Source organism: Bidens hawaiensis, unplaced genomic scaffold (assembly GCF_021521415.1).
Source record: "Bidens hawaiensis isolate Kalapana, Puna unplaced genomic scaffold, B.hawaiensis_p1.1 tig00000458_1, whole genome shotgun sequence".
Taxonomy (NCBI): Eukaryota; Viridiplantae; Streptophyta; class Magnoliopsida; order Asterales; family Asteraceae; genus Bidens; species Bidens hawaiensis.
Window position 1 is genome coordinate 3,227,912 of NW_027491030.1, and position 15,780 is coordinate 3,243,691.

General features: G+C 31.4%; 2 protein-coding genes across 3 annotated transcripts; both read left to right on the forward strand.

Moving 5' to 3' along the window:
• Positions 1-2,145: 2,145 nt before the first annotated feature.
• On the forward strand, positions 2,146-4,581 carry LOC143628411 (cytochrome b5-like). 2 transcript variants are annotated; one of them, XM_077098019.1, is made up of 4 exons: positions 2,146-2,336; positions 2,448-2,549; positions 3,333-3,399; positions 4,247-4,581. In XM_077098019.1, the coding sequence occupies exons 2-4, from the start codon at positions 2,463-2,465 to the stop codon at positions 4,468-4,470; spliced, it is 378 nt and encodes a 125-aa protein (XP_076954134.1). In that variant the 5' UTR covers positions 2,146-2,336; positions 2,448-2,462; the 3' UTR covers positions 4,471-4,581. The 2 variants fall into 2 exon arrangements, with proteins under 2 accessions (XP_076954134.1, XP_076954141.1); XM_077098026.1 differs by having other exon boundaries at positions 2,154-2,357.
• Positions 4,582-7,185: 2,604 nt separating this feature from the next.
• Positions 7,186-10,317, forward strand: LOC143628398 (cytochrome b5-like). The gene is made up of 4 exons (XM_077098011.1): positions 7,186-7,410; positions 7,490-7,593; positions 9,139-9,205; positions 9,989-10,317. The coding sequence occupies exons 2-4, from the start codon at positions 7,507-7,509 to the stop codon at positions 10,222-10,224; spliced, it is 390 nt and encodes a 129-aa protein (XP_076954126.1). The 5' UTR covers positions 7,186-7,410; positions 7,490-7,506; the 3' UTR covers positions 10,225-10,317.
• Positions 10,318-15,780: the final 5,463 nt, after the last annotated feature.

Sequence of the window (15,780 nt, forward strand, 5' to 3'; positions counted from 1 at the left end):
CGTTTCTCTCCCTAAATAAACTTCAATCCTAATTTGCAAGCCCCCTCATGTGAGGGGCTGGGGTGTATTTGGGGAAAAAAAACAAGGAACAAAACTGCCCCTCACGTAAAAGGCACACTGATGGGTTAAACGACTAGAACTAACGATATTAGGGAATTCGGGTTTAATTGTAAGTGAAATGAAACCATAGGGAAGATAATTGCAAATTTGAAACTATTGGACTAAAACTGCAGACTTGGACAAACTAGAGGGACGAAAATCGCAATTCACTAAAATAAGTATTATAATAAAGAAATAGTGAAAAGACATGTATACCCCTGACATAACGATTAAATTAATGGGATTAGTAATTTGGATGTAATTGGCAAGAACTATAAAACGTGAAGGGTCCATATACAAAAAATAAACTTTTTGGACTAAATTCACATTATTTGTCAAACCACAAAGATAAAAATGGCACTTTACTCAAGTTTTAAAATACACATACCATTGCAAAGCCCAGAATATTAAACGAACATTTACTTATCACAGGCCCAAAAAGGTCCATAAAAATATTTATACATAAACCCAAATAGTTAAATCCCAAAAGAAATCCACTCTGGCCCAAACCAAATAATGAGCCAACGGATCAACCCAAACCCAAGAGGCACAGATCTACCACAGCTCCATGTAGAGCAGTAGAGGTTCACAAAATACTCGGTTCCGGACCCTACCCGGAACCAGTTCTTACATGTACCCGACCTGCGGGTACAACCTGATATTGGGTTTCTCCCTAGACCTATACCCGGAACCGGACCCGACCTGGACCGCCGGATCGGGTTCCACCTTTACCTGGTCAAAACCCAACTCGAAAGGGGGAAAACCCTGTCAAATACCCGACTATACGCGGAACAGGTTCCTACCCCGACCCGGTTTTGACTTTTGTTGACTATACCCGGAGCCTGTTCCAACCCGGTTCCGATTCCTAAAAATATCTGGTTTCTACACCTCTAGCTCCATGTAACGGCCCGGTTAAATTTTTTTTATCTCAACCCAGTTCTGAGTATGATATTGTCCCACACACTCCTCCCGGTATGCAAATGCGGGGGCTAAGTCATATAATAACAAAACTTAAGATCTACATGATAAATATATTACTCATAAAATGACGTTAATAAGGTATGTCATCCATTAAATAACTCTTAATTATATAAAACTTGCTACCATATGTTTAATCCTAATATTAAAATTGAATATGCATAAAAAATGCACATAAAAAAAAGGAAAAAACACAATCAAACCACTTACATTTTGTCGTTTTGCAATACATCAAGTATTCAAAGATGGTAGGTAGCATACAGCCAACCACCACCGCTAGGGTCACTGCCACCTTATTCCAAATTTATTTTCCATTTTTTTTAATAATTGTTCCTTAATCGAATTAGTAATAATATTTCATAAATAAATGAAGAGAAAATAAGAATATGTATGTAACTTTTTTGTTCTTTAAAGAACACAAAACTATTTAATTATCTTTTTATATGGATATCAATATTATCAAGATAAAAACGTTGAGGTTGAAAAGAAACTAAGATTTTGAAAAAAATAAAATAAAATCATGTCCAACAATTCGATTTGATTGACCGGTTCAAATGCTCCTATCAACAATCACTCAGTTTAAATGAAGACGGTTGTCATTTCAGCCAAGCTTAGGTGGTAGACATGCTCGCCTCTTAGGAAAAAGGTTAGAGTTCAAATCTTGACATTCCGTGTATATCTTATTATTGATGTAATTTAAGAATAGTAGTAGATATGTTTATGAGTTGTCGTTTAAAAAATAATAAATAATAAAGACAGTTAAAATAGACTTAGTCAGACTAGCTATTCTGATATATATTAAATTTGTTTAATTATTTTAAACTAAATTATTTATATAAATTAGCGAATCGTGCACGTTATTTCATCTAATATGATAATATCACATACTTAAGTTTAGTAGATTTTTCATGTAATTCTGTCACGTGGATATGTAATATCATTTATACATATGCACTAATCACTTATTTTAAAATTTTAAAATAATTATAATACAGAAATAATATGTTACATAATACCAATAATATAAGTCACATTATTTGGAAGGAAGGTGGAAGTCATAGTTGGGTCAAAACTAGTGTGCTACAACTTATTATTCCCGTACGTACAAATACCTCCACCTTTTGCCTGCTTTTATAGAATCAATTGCATCATTTCAAGATCGAAGAGAAGGTGTTTGTGTGTTTTTTTTTGCTACAAACACTTTCACTCTTCATCTTGGTTTGAGTTCGGTTTGGTTCGATTCGATTTCAGTTTTTCATGTAAGCAGATTGATTCCCTATGTATTATTATTTATTAGACCAATTTGTTTTTTGATATAGTTATATATTATATTTTGATTTGATTTGTTTCTGCTTATGCTTATGTTGTAGCATATCTAGATATCAATGGCATCACTTCAGAAAACTCTCTTGTTTGATGAAGTTGCTAAGCATAATAAGTTTGATGATTGCTGGATCATCATCTCCGGAAAGGTACGATGTTCCTCGGTTTATGTTAGGGGTGTGCATCACTCCATGGGTCAGTTTTGGGCTCAAACCGTATCAAAAAACGAAATTTTGTTTTTTGATTTGAGTTTGAGTTTGTAAGGTTTTGGTTTTTTGGGTTATGTCATTTGGGCTTACAAATTTTGGGTGACAAAACAAAATGAACCGAAAATAATGAATTTTGGTGTGAATGTTTTTGATGGTTTATAATTAATTGATTATTATATATTGGGTTAAAATATATGAGTTACACTACATATTAAATTAATATAAATTACTTAAAATTCAAAATAAAAAAAAAAGTTTAAGCTCTATAATTTCAGTTTGGTTTCCGTTTTTTTTTTATTTTTTTATTTTTTTTTATTTGGACTTGAAAATTGGGCAAAAGAACTAAATTTGACCAAAAATAATGAATTGGGTTCTTAATTTTTTGGATAGTTTATAATTAATTGATTATTTAACATTTGGGTTACGCGATTAAATTAATATAAATTACTTATTAAAAATAAAAATTAAATTCTATAAGTTCGGGTCTGTTTTAGTTACACACAAAATTGAAACCGAACTGACAGTTCAGTTTTTATGAAAACATAAAACCAAACTGTCGTTTTTTTTGTTTCAGTTCAATGTTGATTTTCATATAATTTCATCATGATTTTGATTTACTAGCAATAAACAACCAGAATGTTGTGATATTCAAAGTGAGTTTTTATGCACAATTTTGTTTGTTTGAAACCTAATTGTAGAATCTCTATTCACTAACTGTATCAGGTCTATAATGTAACCTCATTTATGGATGATCATCCTGGAGGCGGCGAAGTCATGCGAAAAGCAACCGGTATATTTTGCCTAGGGGTGTAAACGAGTCGAGCTTGGCTTGTTTAACTTATAGAGAGCTCGAGTTCAACTCGGGCTTGACTCATTTATTATTTATTCATTAAATTTACTCTCTCTCTCTCTCTCTCTATATATATATATATATATATATATATATATATATATATATATATAGGGGAGGGTTATTTTGAGAAACATGGTGAGTTTTAAGAACTTTAAGAACTCAATTTTGAACCACACATTTAATTAATGATATGAAATATGTGGCTGAGATTAAATTTAATTAAAAAATGAAGCAGGAGAGAGAATAAGTATTTTTGATAATTACACAAGTTTAATCGTTTGTTACACATGTGTAAAAAGTCGATTCGGTGTGTAAAAAAGTACCGTATTTTTTGTATATCACTTACACCTACGTATTACACATGTGTAAAAAAATTTCGAAAAAAAATGTTACGTTGAGTTCTTTCGAGTTCTTAAAACTCAAAGTGGTTCTCAAAAGAAATCAATCATATATATATATATATATTAATTATAATTTTTGTATATAACAATAATAATTGTTTAATAAATATGCATTGTATATAATAGATAAAGTTATCCAAATTACATGCTCGCTTAGGCTCGTGAGCGGCTCTGGCTGATAAGTGAAGCACTGGCTCGATTATTAAACAAATTTATTTTAGGCTTTGCCTTATTCGAGCCTTTTGCGAGCTGATCTCATGTAGCTTATAAGCAGCTTGGCTTGTTTACACCCATATATTTTTTATCCCATCATTTTCTACCTGAGAACAAATTAATATCAACATTTTAACCTAACTTTTAACATGTGTAATTAATTATTTCAGGCAGAGACGCGACGGTTGATTATGGTGATGTTGGACACAGCGACGCAGCTAACGAAATGATGGGAAAATTCTGTATCGGCGAAATAGACATGTCAACTATTCCAGTAAAAAAATCATACATTTCATCAACTACCGAAAAGATCTACAAGCCGCAGTTCATCATCAAGGTACTACTTGTTGGAATGTTGGCTGCTGCATTGAGAGTTTTGCTAGTCTCATTCTAATTTGTTTTTAACCAAAGTGGTTATGTGTGTTGAAATTTGAAAGATTATTGGTTGTTTAATTATGAGATGTTAGTGAACATGTATTCAATATATATCAATGTGTGTTGGTTTTCTCTATTTGTTAACTATATATAAAATGATTCATATTTCTTACATCTTTCAAGACACATTATTTTTCTTCACTTTCTTTCACTCACTATTTTTTTTCTTTTATAATAAGTGTTAACTCACACACCTTCTAACTCTATATCACTGAACGAGAAACACCGTTACAGACACGTATTGGTACCGCTAGGCTATAATTATCGGTACCCCCATAAAGTCAAGTCAAACCATTGACCATTTTTTAAGGAATATTGGCTTTTATTAATCTCAACTACCGCGTTTTGATCGATGTCGGTTCCAACTAACGATTTGGCTGCTGACGGTCCAACTTTTAAAGTATTGGTTCCCAACGGTTTGTGACTAACAGAATCTTAACATCGTTAGTTAGTCGCGGGCCGTTGGGAACAAATACGTTAAAAGTTGGGATCATCAGCAGCCAATTCGTTAGTTAGGACCGACAACAACCAAAATAAGATTGTTAGGACAAATAAAAACCAATATACATTTTTTAAAAGCCCTTTGGTTCTTCACTCATTTTCATTTGTGTTACATGCATTACTATTCAAAATCATGTGTTTGTAAAGGTAAATTTGTTACGGACCGGCTACAGATTTTCGTCATAGAAAATCAGTAGCAAATATTTCATCCTTAGCTAGTCGCCGAACATGTGATTGTGTAGTAAAAATAACAAAGGTGATTAGCAACAACATGAGTTGCAAGCCAGGGTCGTGTTTGTGAGGTTTTGGGCCTTTTGGCCGCCGCAAATGGTCGCTTGTCTAGTAATGATATACGAATATATCAAACTTTAGATTACGGGTGTATGGGGGCGTCCGTGGGGCAAACCTGTAGGGGCATCCAACGAAAATAATCAAATATTTACAAGTTACAACTACCTTCCACCATCTTCACGTATTATCAATAGGTTTTTTTGGTAGTTTTGCGGTAATATTTTGGTATAAGAACCTACTATGTCCTTACTCGATCGCAATGGCAGAACTTGAAGACATAATTCGGGGGCCGAAACTTGAACATTTAAATAGGGGGGGGGGGGGGGACTTGAACTTTTATATGTAAATAGAATTGTAACTAATATTGGTTTTTACATTTGTTCTAAGTTTAGTAGATCTTAAACTACAACGTACAAGCGCAAGGACCCTTGTACTATTTATTATATAAATTAAGTAGAATACACATAGATTACGGTAAGTTTAAGATTCATTTACAAAAATACGGTATTAGTAGTCTTTTGTTTATGTATACATATCTTTTATCTTCTACACATAATAAATAAGTAACTATTCACTGTCACGTGTCACAATTATATGATAATAACCTACGTTCTTGCTTATTTTTATTGCATCTTTTACCTGTTCAAAATATATAATTTACAAAATTAAAGAAAATGCTGTGAGGAGATACGATATACTTGCAGGTGGAGATGATTGGGTTTGAGCCTTCAGAGTTGGCTATTTAACTAAATTTAATTCTTTTGATCATTTATTATTTTACATTTTTTGTTTTTATAACAGGGGTGGTAATCTTATTTTAGATAACACTAAACAAATTTGGTAAATACTTTTCAAACCATCAACATTAACATATATTATTTTCAACAACACTTTTTTTTAAAAAAAAATAACAACCTTAGTTAAACATGTAAGACTAGTTATAATGAGCCCACGCCCATTAGTCATTACCACGTCGACGTCTCCTCTATTCAAGCCTCTACATTGTCCCAACGCCATTTGAGCGGGAACACCCCCTTGTCCTGTGAGCGTGGCAACATGTGTGTTAGTTTCCGTGTTGATTTAATTGTATTACCCAATCACAAGGTTCCATCTCACACCTCTTTCAAATAATACTCCTCCGTCCTACTTTAAATGTCATGGTTTGAAAAACAGAAAGTTCAAGATAAACTGAATGATTACATTTTTTGCTTACCAAATGACAATAAGCCTCTGGAAATTTGGTCCATCAATATTGTTTATTAATTCTAGTTGTATGTGTTGAAAGTGGACATCTCTAATGAGACAAATAAAAAAAAATATGGACACTTTTAATAGGACGAAAGGAATAATAATAATATATAAATAAATAAAAATCAAACCCTAATGAGACCGGTGCACATCTTAATAATTGTGACATTCCCGTCTATGTGATAGTGAAGTGGTTACATTTTTCACACTTCCTAATACACATAGCCAGAAAATACGACTAGGCTTCATGTAACAAAAAGTTAAAAAGGTTAGTTACACATACTAAACTAATGCAACTCCCAGTTTCTTGTAATTTAAACAGTCCAATTGGTCATGTAAGATTCCAAAACCTTGTTAGTTGTTAGCATACATTTCAATTAAACTTTATTTTGAAAGTGGACATCTCTAATGAGACAAATAAAAAAAAATATGGACACTTTTAATAGGACGAAAGGAATAATAATAATATATAAATAAATAAAAATCAAACCCTAATGAGACCGGTACACATCTTAATAATTGTGACGTTCCCGTCTATGTGATAGTGAAGTGGTTACATTTTTCACACTTCCTAATACACATAGCCAGAAAATACGACTAGGCTTCATGTAACAAAAAGTTAAAAAGGTTAGTTATACATACTAAACTAATGCAACTCCCAGTTTCTTGTAGTTTAAACAGTCCAATTGGTCATGTAAGATTCCAAAACCTTGTTAGTTGTTAGCATACATTTCAATTAAACTTTATTTGGAAGTCATTTGGTCAAAATGTGTGTGTGAAACTATTCACATGTAAACTACCCAACTTCTTTCATGGCTTCTACCTGCTTTTGTGGAATAAATCTATTATATCAAAGAAAGTGAGTGTGTGTGTGTGTAAAAGCTTCATTTTTTCTATATTGGTTATTTGTAATCTGTAATCAACTTTTGTATACGCAGTCGTGGGTGATCTGTAAATGGCGTCGGATCAGAAGACTTTCGTCTTTGATGAGGTCGCTAAGCACAATAAACTCGATGATTGCTGGCTTATCATATCCGGAAAGGTTGATGTTTACTAACTTGATTCCTAATTTTATGATTTTGTGGTCATGATTTAAGTTCATAATGTTTGATATTGAGCTTTTTAGCTTGTTAAATATGTTGTTAGCATTCGAGGCCGGGTGGTCGACGACCCCCGGCCCGATCACCCCACTAGTCCCGAAATTTGTTTTTTTTATACATTTTTTAAAAGAAAATATATATTCTTAGTGTTTAAAGCCAACTGAACTTATTTAAGCCCATTTCTATAAAAAAAATTGTTTGCACAACCCAAATCATAACAAATAAGCCTATTTAAACATATAATTATTTAAGCCCAATAATTTTTTTTAAAGACTCAAATTTTTTTTTCACCTAAAGCCCAAAAGTTTTAACGATTATCAGGGACGACCATACTAGAGATGTAATCTAATAGCTGAATTTATAAGAATCAAAGCAACTTAATGATTATAAATGGTATTTGGTAGGTATATCTGGCAATATATTCATGCTCATTTATGATATGATTGACCTACTTGATGTTTTATTGTTTTTATTGAGTAGGTATTGTTCACTATTTCCCTAAGTGGATATCAAACCTGTATGTCTCACTAGAAACCAACTTCGGTTATTCGGTTGAATTTATGTTGGTGATTTTAGTGTCATAAAACTATTTTAGGTAACTGGAATTACTTCGAGAACAAATGAGAAATCATAATAACTAATTAACTATCGATATGAGTTGGTAGGTGTGCAATAAACGCTCGTTTAACTAAACTATGACTTTGGTACTTGAGTGCCTCTAAGGTTGTAAGGGGCAAAACCGCTAGACCATGAGAGTTCCAACTTCCAAAGGGGCATTGACCCCTAGGTGGCACCCTCATGGGTGGTCGGGGGCTGGCCCCAATGGGGTCCAAGGTGCAACGCCCCTAGCCGGTGTCACATTGATTTTCATAATTGTTGTGCACACGTCGCATACTTGTACATATATTGTGGTAGCAGGTTATAACTCGGTAGCAACTTTGATCAAGACCCGGAGGGTATAGTGGTCCAGGTGTTCCGGGGCTTGATTGAATTTTTTTTTTTAATTTTTTTTTTGTTAAACACAAAAATACTTCCACTTCGAAGTTATCACTAAATAGAACATCTCGTTCTTAGAATATATACATTTTTGTCTTATCTGATTAAGGAATTCGTATACCCACGAGATGCTTTAATCTAAAAATGAGAGTACAAGATTCAGAGGATCAAAATGGATCCTAGTCGTAGATTTCCAAAAATCCTATATTCTCTAAACTTCTCCATTTAAACCGGTCGGTTGAACTAGCAAATTAAACTGATGATTCGACAAGCGTAAATTTTTAAATTTTTTTTTTTAAATAATACTTTTCATTCCAAAATCTCATATGGTGATTCATTTACTACTCTATTCTCCATATTTTATCTATGATAGTCATTTTATTTCATCAACGTTGCAAACCCATAATAAAAGATAAAAGTAGTTCTAATTTTGTTTCAACATTATGTTAATGGGTTGATAACATATTATTTACAAACCTAAAATGTATCAGGTTTATGATGTAACCATGTTTGTGGATGATCATCCTGGAGGTGGTGACGTTTGGCTAAGAGCAACCGGTAGGTTTTTTCATTGCTAAAACTGTAAGACCATATGAAACAGTTTATATTGGTTAGGTTCGTTACACTTAACTGGTTACACTTAGATGGTTAATTTACCTTTTTTTCTACTTTTTAAAGTTAGATTAGTTTAGAGTAGATTTTTTTAAACTTCAACCCAAGGGGAAATTAAAATCCGCTTTTAACTAACTTTTAACGAATTAGCCTATTCCGTATCGGTATTAGTACCAAGATTTTATGAATCTGGTACTTGGTACTTACGGGCACAAATACGAGCGTTTCGGTATTTTAAGTGTGTGGAATATATATAGGTTATAACGCTCCTTTTATATTTCATAGAAACATCCAAACGATTTACAATGAAGTGGCAGGTAAGCGGGCAACAAGCTGCGCCACAACCCCCTTTTGGATAGCAAACCCAATCCGACTAAAAACAAAGTTTTGATTCTTATGGGCTGATACGTTACTATACACAACTTTCTGAACCCTATATAGGTTTAATTGGAATTTCCATATTTATGTCTAATACAACTGATTATTAATCATATATTCAAGCGATACTGGTACCCGTATCGATTCATTTTATTTGTTACTCGTAACCGTCCAGCTACCAAGCTCAATGGAGTAATTTGAAAAAAAAAAAAGCGGGTACTAAAGAGGGCATTGTACTGAAATACTCGTACGGTACCAATAAATTCGGTACTGTAATTGGTATTCAGTTTTAATTATTTTCAATACGGATATGGTACCGATCTCATCCCTACTTTTAACTGATTATTGCAGGCAAAGATGCGACGGTTGATTTTAATGATGTCGGACATAGCGCTATAGCTAGAGAAAAGATGAAAAAATATTATCTCGGCGAGATAGATGAATCAACTATTCCCGTTAGACGCTCATACATTCGATCTATTACCGAAAAGATCCACAACTCAAAAAACAGTACACAATTGATTGTGGTATTACTTGTTGGAATTATGGCTGCTGCATTGGGAATATTGTTTGCAGCCTCTTCCTAATTTATTTTCAAAGCTGAAAATGTGTATTGATAAAATATACTTATGGATTATTTGAATTTACTAAATCAAGTAACACTTCACTATCTTGCCATAATGTTTTTTTAAGTGTACGGAGCTGTTTGCTAGTTTTTTAATAATTCAGATGTTACATCTTAATTGATTAGGTATTTTAATGATTTAGTACAAGATTGCCAAACAAGCCGAAATGTATTTATATTTGATCTTTTATTCTAATGAGATTCTTTTTGCTTACACTATTTTTTAATTATAGGTACGTTACATTTTCATTAACAGAAAACCGAAAATATTTTTTAAAAATAAAAGATACGTACTAATGAAACCGATGTTAAAAGATTGTCGTTGATCCTTTGGTAAAGATTGTGTCGATGATACCACATGTGGTATATGTCACTAATCTCTTTTGGTAACCCGTTGTTTTAGCTAAAGCTTGTAATTCTTTGGTAAATCCCACCGGTATACAAGTTACACAAACAATGTTTTTCGAATAGGTATTAGTGTTTCACCGGCTACACCCATCCCCTTCGTCAATAGAATAACAGCGTATATGTCTCACTAAAGACCCGATGTTTTATTATCATCTATAATCTATCTAAATCTATATACTATTAAATCTATGGAGCTGTTTCTCGTATGATTTTTTTTCATGTGCGTCGGTGTGTCGTTAGAAATGTATTGAAACGTATAAACCTCACTTGTATTTTACTTTATAGATTATTTTTGTGTATTTCTAAATATTTCTAAGTTTCCATTTAAATTATTTTCTCTTTAAAGCATCATAATCTTGTTCCAAAAGCACACCAAATTACACACCCTTTGGTTACATGATCAGTTAATACTTATTAGCCGACCATTTTCCTCTTTTAGCTTTTTAATTAGCTGTATAAAATATACTATATAAAGTTAAATGCCACCTCACAATAACCGTCCCTAAATCCAAATAATCAAATATTATCTAGTACACCAAATATAATATACTCGTTTCACTCTTGTTTATTACTTGTCATATAAGTAATTGCCTCTTTTCACATTAAATGAAAAAAAAATTACTGTGATTGATGTTTTCGGCAAATATATATCGAGGTTTAGGATCAAATACAGATAGAAATTATCAAATTATCGTGTGAGTCATATGAAGTGAAAAAAAAAGTTCTTAGGTAGCACTTTTGTAAATAGAGTAAGTATTATTACAATAAAGTTTAATTAATGTAGCGAAATAATATTACGTTATTTCAGTTTTGTGTAGTGTGCTAATTATATTATAGCAAGAATAATTACTCTGAAGTAATAATTGTTTCGATATTTAAAAAGTATAACGTAATAAAATAGTCGATCTAGTGCTTCACATGTTAACGTACGTCTCATGTGAAAGTTCATTTGTACCGGATTTTACCTCTATATATTGTTTTCCTATTTTGCTAAAGGTACAATGTCATATCCCTCTATTTATAGTTGTTCACTTTAGTAACATCTTCACCTTCATACCAAAAATAATAATAATAATAATAATAATAATAATAATAATAATAATAATAATAATAATAAAACCATTATTTTCAAGATTGGATATATATGAAAATTAATTAAGAAAGAGACGAGTACTTTCAACCAACCCTTGTATATATACATATGTAGTCATTAGTCATTAGTCATTAGTCATAAGCACTCACTCTCAAGAAAACAAGACAAGACCAACTTATATCAACAATATATGATGAAGGAATATGATGGTAAGATCAGTGGCGGACCCAGGATTTTTTGCCAATGGGGTCCCATATTTTCGGTGTTCAAATTTTTCGGGTCGGTCGTTGTTCAGGTCGGGTCGAGGCGAAGAACATAATAAAAAACAATATCATAATAAAACTTTCTTTTCAATCATCACTACCTGAACGGGTCAAAATGGGTCGGGTTGACACATAAACGCTTTGTTTTCCCTTTCTTAAACATTTTTTAGATAGAACCTAGATCCACCCTTTCATAAGCATGTGTTGAAAACCATTAACTTAAACTAGTGAAAAATAAAACTGATATTTTAAAGTGTTTGAATGTTTCTAAAGAAAACCATGCATAAAGTTGAAAACAATGATATGTATTTTAGAGGTGTTTGAATGTTTCCAAAGTTATCATTGCAACATTAGCAATCAAATGATTGATTAACACTAAAAATTAACACAAAAAACCAAAAACTGAGCCTTGTAAGACTTGAACCCATGACCTTTCAAAGATAAAACAAGGGACTTTCCACCAGACCACATCAACATTAATAGTATGGGTTCCAAGTATTAAATCTTATGGGGTCCTCAAAAAATTTAATATACCGCTTCTAATAAATTTTTAAAAAACATTGATGTCCCGGGACCCCGATCCGCACTATGTGGGTCCGCCCCTGGGTAAGATGAAGATACCAAAAGGGTGTGTGACAGTGATGGTGGGACATGAAGATGAAGAAAAGAAAAGGTTCATAATACCAGTGATGCATGTCAACCATCCTTTGTTCATTGAGCTCTTGAAGGAATTCGAAGATGAGTATGGGTTCAACCATCAAGGTCCCATTAACATCCATTGTCATGTTAAACACTTTTGTAACATTCAAGGCATGATTCATCAAGAGTACCATCATCACCACCACCACCACATTTGCTACTTCAAAGATTGATGACAATTTTAAATCTTTTAACGGTTTTTGTGATTAAAATGTGTTGCTTACATGCATGTTGTTTGAAATCATGAAGTTATAATTTATTATAATTATTATAAAGTTATTATAATAAGATAACTGATTTTAAAGATGATTTTAAAGTTATTACATGATTTGTTATCTTTTTAATACTTAAAGAACTAATTAATCAATACAATTTTCAATGAACATATTTTTTTTGGATTAGGATGGAATAACTATACTTTTTTCTTAATATTTAACACCTTGTATAATTGGAAATTGGTATCTATACTCTCTAATAACAGACTATAAGTTTTGCCACTTGTCACTCTTATATTAAATCTCACACTTTTTAACAAATTTATAATAGTAAAATAATATTTACCATTCTTAAAATTTATGCTTCAAAATTTAATTTAATATTTACTTCTTATTTTTTTTCAAACATTTGATATTTATAATTATTTTTTACTTTAAATTTGTTTTAAAAACTATTGTATAACGACTGTATTAATAGTGTTTAGCGGGTTTAGTGTTTCTTATATACTGATTATTTATTAAATATTGTATTTTCAAAAATTCATCGTATAGTACACAGGCCTCAAACTAGTATATCATATAACAAGTTTAATAACACATCCAAATACCTTCTTAAATTATTTTACGTAACGCATATACAGTTATACACACAAAATGTTTCTCACTCACGATAAAGTCAAGAAAATGTGTACATTTACATTATGAATAAAACGAAATCGATCTTTGTGTGTTGTTGGATGATTCGTATGAAAAATAAAGTTAAATATTAAGTGTAACAACCATCATAAAAGTATTCTAACTAACTATATTAATAACAAGGAGTTTCTTGTGACTAAAAGAGCTTTATTAATATCAGACCGTCCATACCTCTATTTGGCTTATGACAGATTTCTATTTTAATATATGAACACTATGATTTAAATTTGGACCACATTTAGCTATTATGGTTTAAAAGAAGCAATTAAAGGGCGTATGAAACTATTTTAATAACTTGGACTTTGACCATTCATTACATAGTTATCACGATTTCACAATTCAACATTCACATGTTATTAGAAATCTTATCTAGCGTGTTAATATAGTTGTCGGCTGAAAGTCATAATATAACTAATTATAATTATTATTTTTGAACGGCTAATTCGGATCACTGACTCATCCGATCATTTTCATTCAACCATCAGGATTATAATTATAAATATATGTACATAATAAATAACACTAAAAATGATGGTTAGGTGTTGTGGATCATTTGATTAGATCACGTGGCTTAACGTGGTGTTACCATGCATGTCAGCTTTTTTGAAAATAAACAAAACAAAGTTATGTTAATTTTTTTCGAGGCTATGTTTAGGATATAGTGGCGTTACCATTGATACCAAATACCGACCGAAACCTGGTTAACCCGCGGTTGAACTGTGCATCAACTGTTGACACGTCATTTTCTTTATCATACGCTATACAAGTGTCTGTTTTATTTTGAGCATTTACTTTTTTGGGTTGATGTCGCTACTGTAACACACCTAACCGAATTCGTGTCTATACATCACCACAACATGGCTGGTTTGTTATCTAGTTAATCAATTATATCACATATCTTGCACACTAAAAGTTTAAAGAAAAAACCAACTTTAAAAAAATATACAAAAAGTACATAAATACTATACTCATGTTAAAATAAATAATGTTCGTTATTATGGTGTAAAATTTTTCCAAAAAAAAATGTAAAAAAAAGTCATGAACACTTTAAAAAAATGGGGGAACTTCCATATGTAATAGGTTGACATTGATGAATTATCATGTCAAATGATGGCTAGGGTTTGCTTAAATTCGTAAGTATGTGGTGCACTCTCTTTGCCAAATCTTTCTTTGAGATCATCGTCCCGTATCTCCGATGTATGTGGCATTACTTTGAATTGTTTTTTTCATTGTCGTAATCGGGAATGGGTACGAATTAGATGAAAAACGAAAATCTTTGTAATAAATAGAATTGATTCTATTTTTACTTTGAAACACAAGAAAAAAGTAATTAAGTTAGTTGTTGATTACAGCGTCAAGTCTCGCTCATGCCATGTACTTGTCACTTATTTTTTGAGGTTTCTTGATCAAGCTATCAACAAAGCCCATCTTGTTCTTGGCAAATGAAACATTTGTCATACTTGTGACCAATCCTTGTAATTGCTATCTAAGAGATAATCATTGTCTTTATATATGTTTTGGGTAATTGAAGGCATGGATAAACATCAACTATAACAAGATCTTATAATATCTTTTATCTTACAAGCACTTTTGTTAATAATAAACATTTTCATTGTTCAGTTATAACAAAAATTTTATACCACCCTAAGGTTTATCCTCTCACATTAAAGTACATATCAAATTCAAATATTTGAACACCAATACCATTTTTAGTTATATTTTAAACACTTTAGCTCATTGCTATATAATTATGAAGAATGTAAACCCATAAATATTTAAATGTATAAAATACTAGTTTTTATCTCTCATATTACGGGATTGTTTTATATTATTTCTTTTTAATATTTATTTATTTTTTGAACTTTTATTTTTGTTATTGTATGAAAGTTAATAATATACATATGGTTTGATGATAAATTGTTTTACAAATAAATGAGATGTTATCTCGGTTTAAAATGATATATAGGTTTGATGAGACCAACATACGTTTATTTATTTTTTTATTATAAAATTGTTTTTTAGTTATAAATAATATATATATTTTTTAAATAAATCATATATTAATTTTTAGTACTCCCTACTTTATAAGATTTTTATATCAAATATTTGGTGAGATTAGTTTTTAATTTAATGAGATGTTATAA

Excerpts from the sequence above, each read along its gene's own strand:
- LOC143628411 (XM_077098019.1), top strand. The coding sequence starts at position 2,463 with ATGGCATCACTTCAGAAAACTCTCTTGTTTGATGAAGTTGCTAAGCAT. Across the intron at positions 2,550-3,332 it reads GGATCATCATCTCCGGAAAG|GTCTATAATGTAACCTCATT; the intron begins GTACGATGTTCC and ends TAACTGTATCAG. Across the intron at positions 3,400-4,246 it reads AGTCATGCGAAAAGCAACCG|GCAGAGACGCGACGGTTGAT; the intron begins GTATATTTTGCC and ends TAATTATTTCAG.
- LOC143628398 (XM_077098011.1), top strand. The coding sequence starts at position 7,507 with ATGGCGTCGGATCAGAAGACTTTCGTCTTTGATGAGGTCGCTAAGCAC. Across the intron at positions 7,594-9,138 it reads GGCTTATCATATCCGGAAAG|GTTTATGATGTAACCATGTT; the intron begins GTTGATGTTTAC and ends AAAATGTATCAG. Across the intron at positions 9,206-9,988 it reads CGTTTGGCTAAGAGCAACCG|GCAAAGATGCGACGGTTGAT; the intron begins GTAGGTTTTTTC and ends TGATTATTGCAG.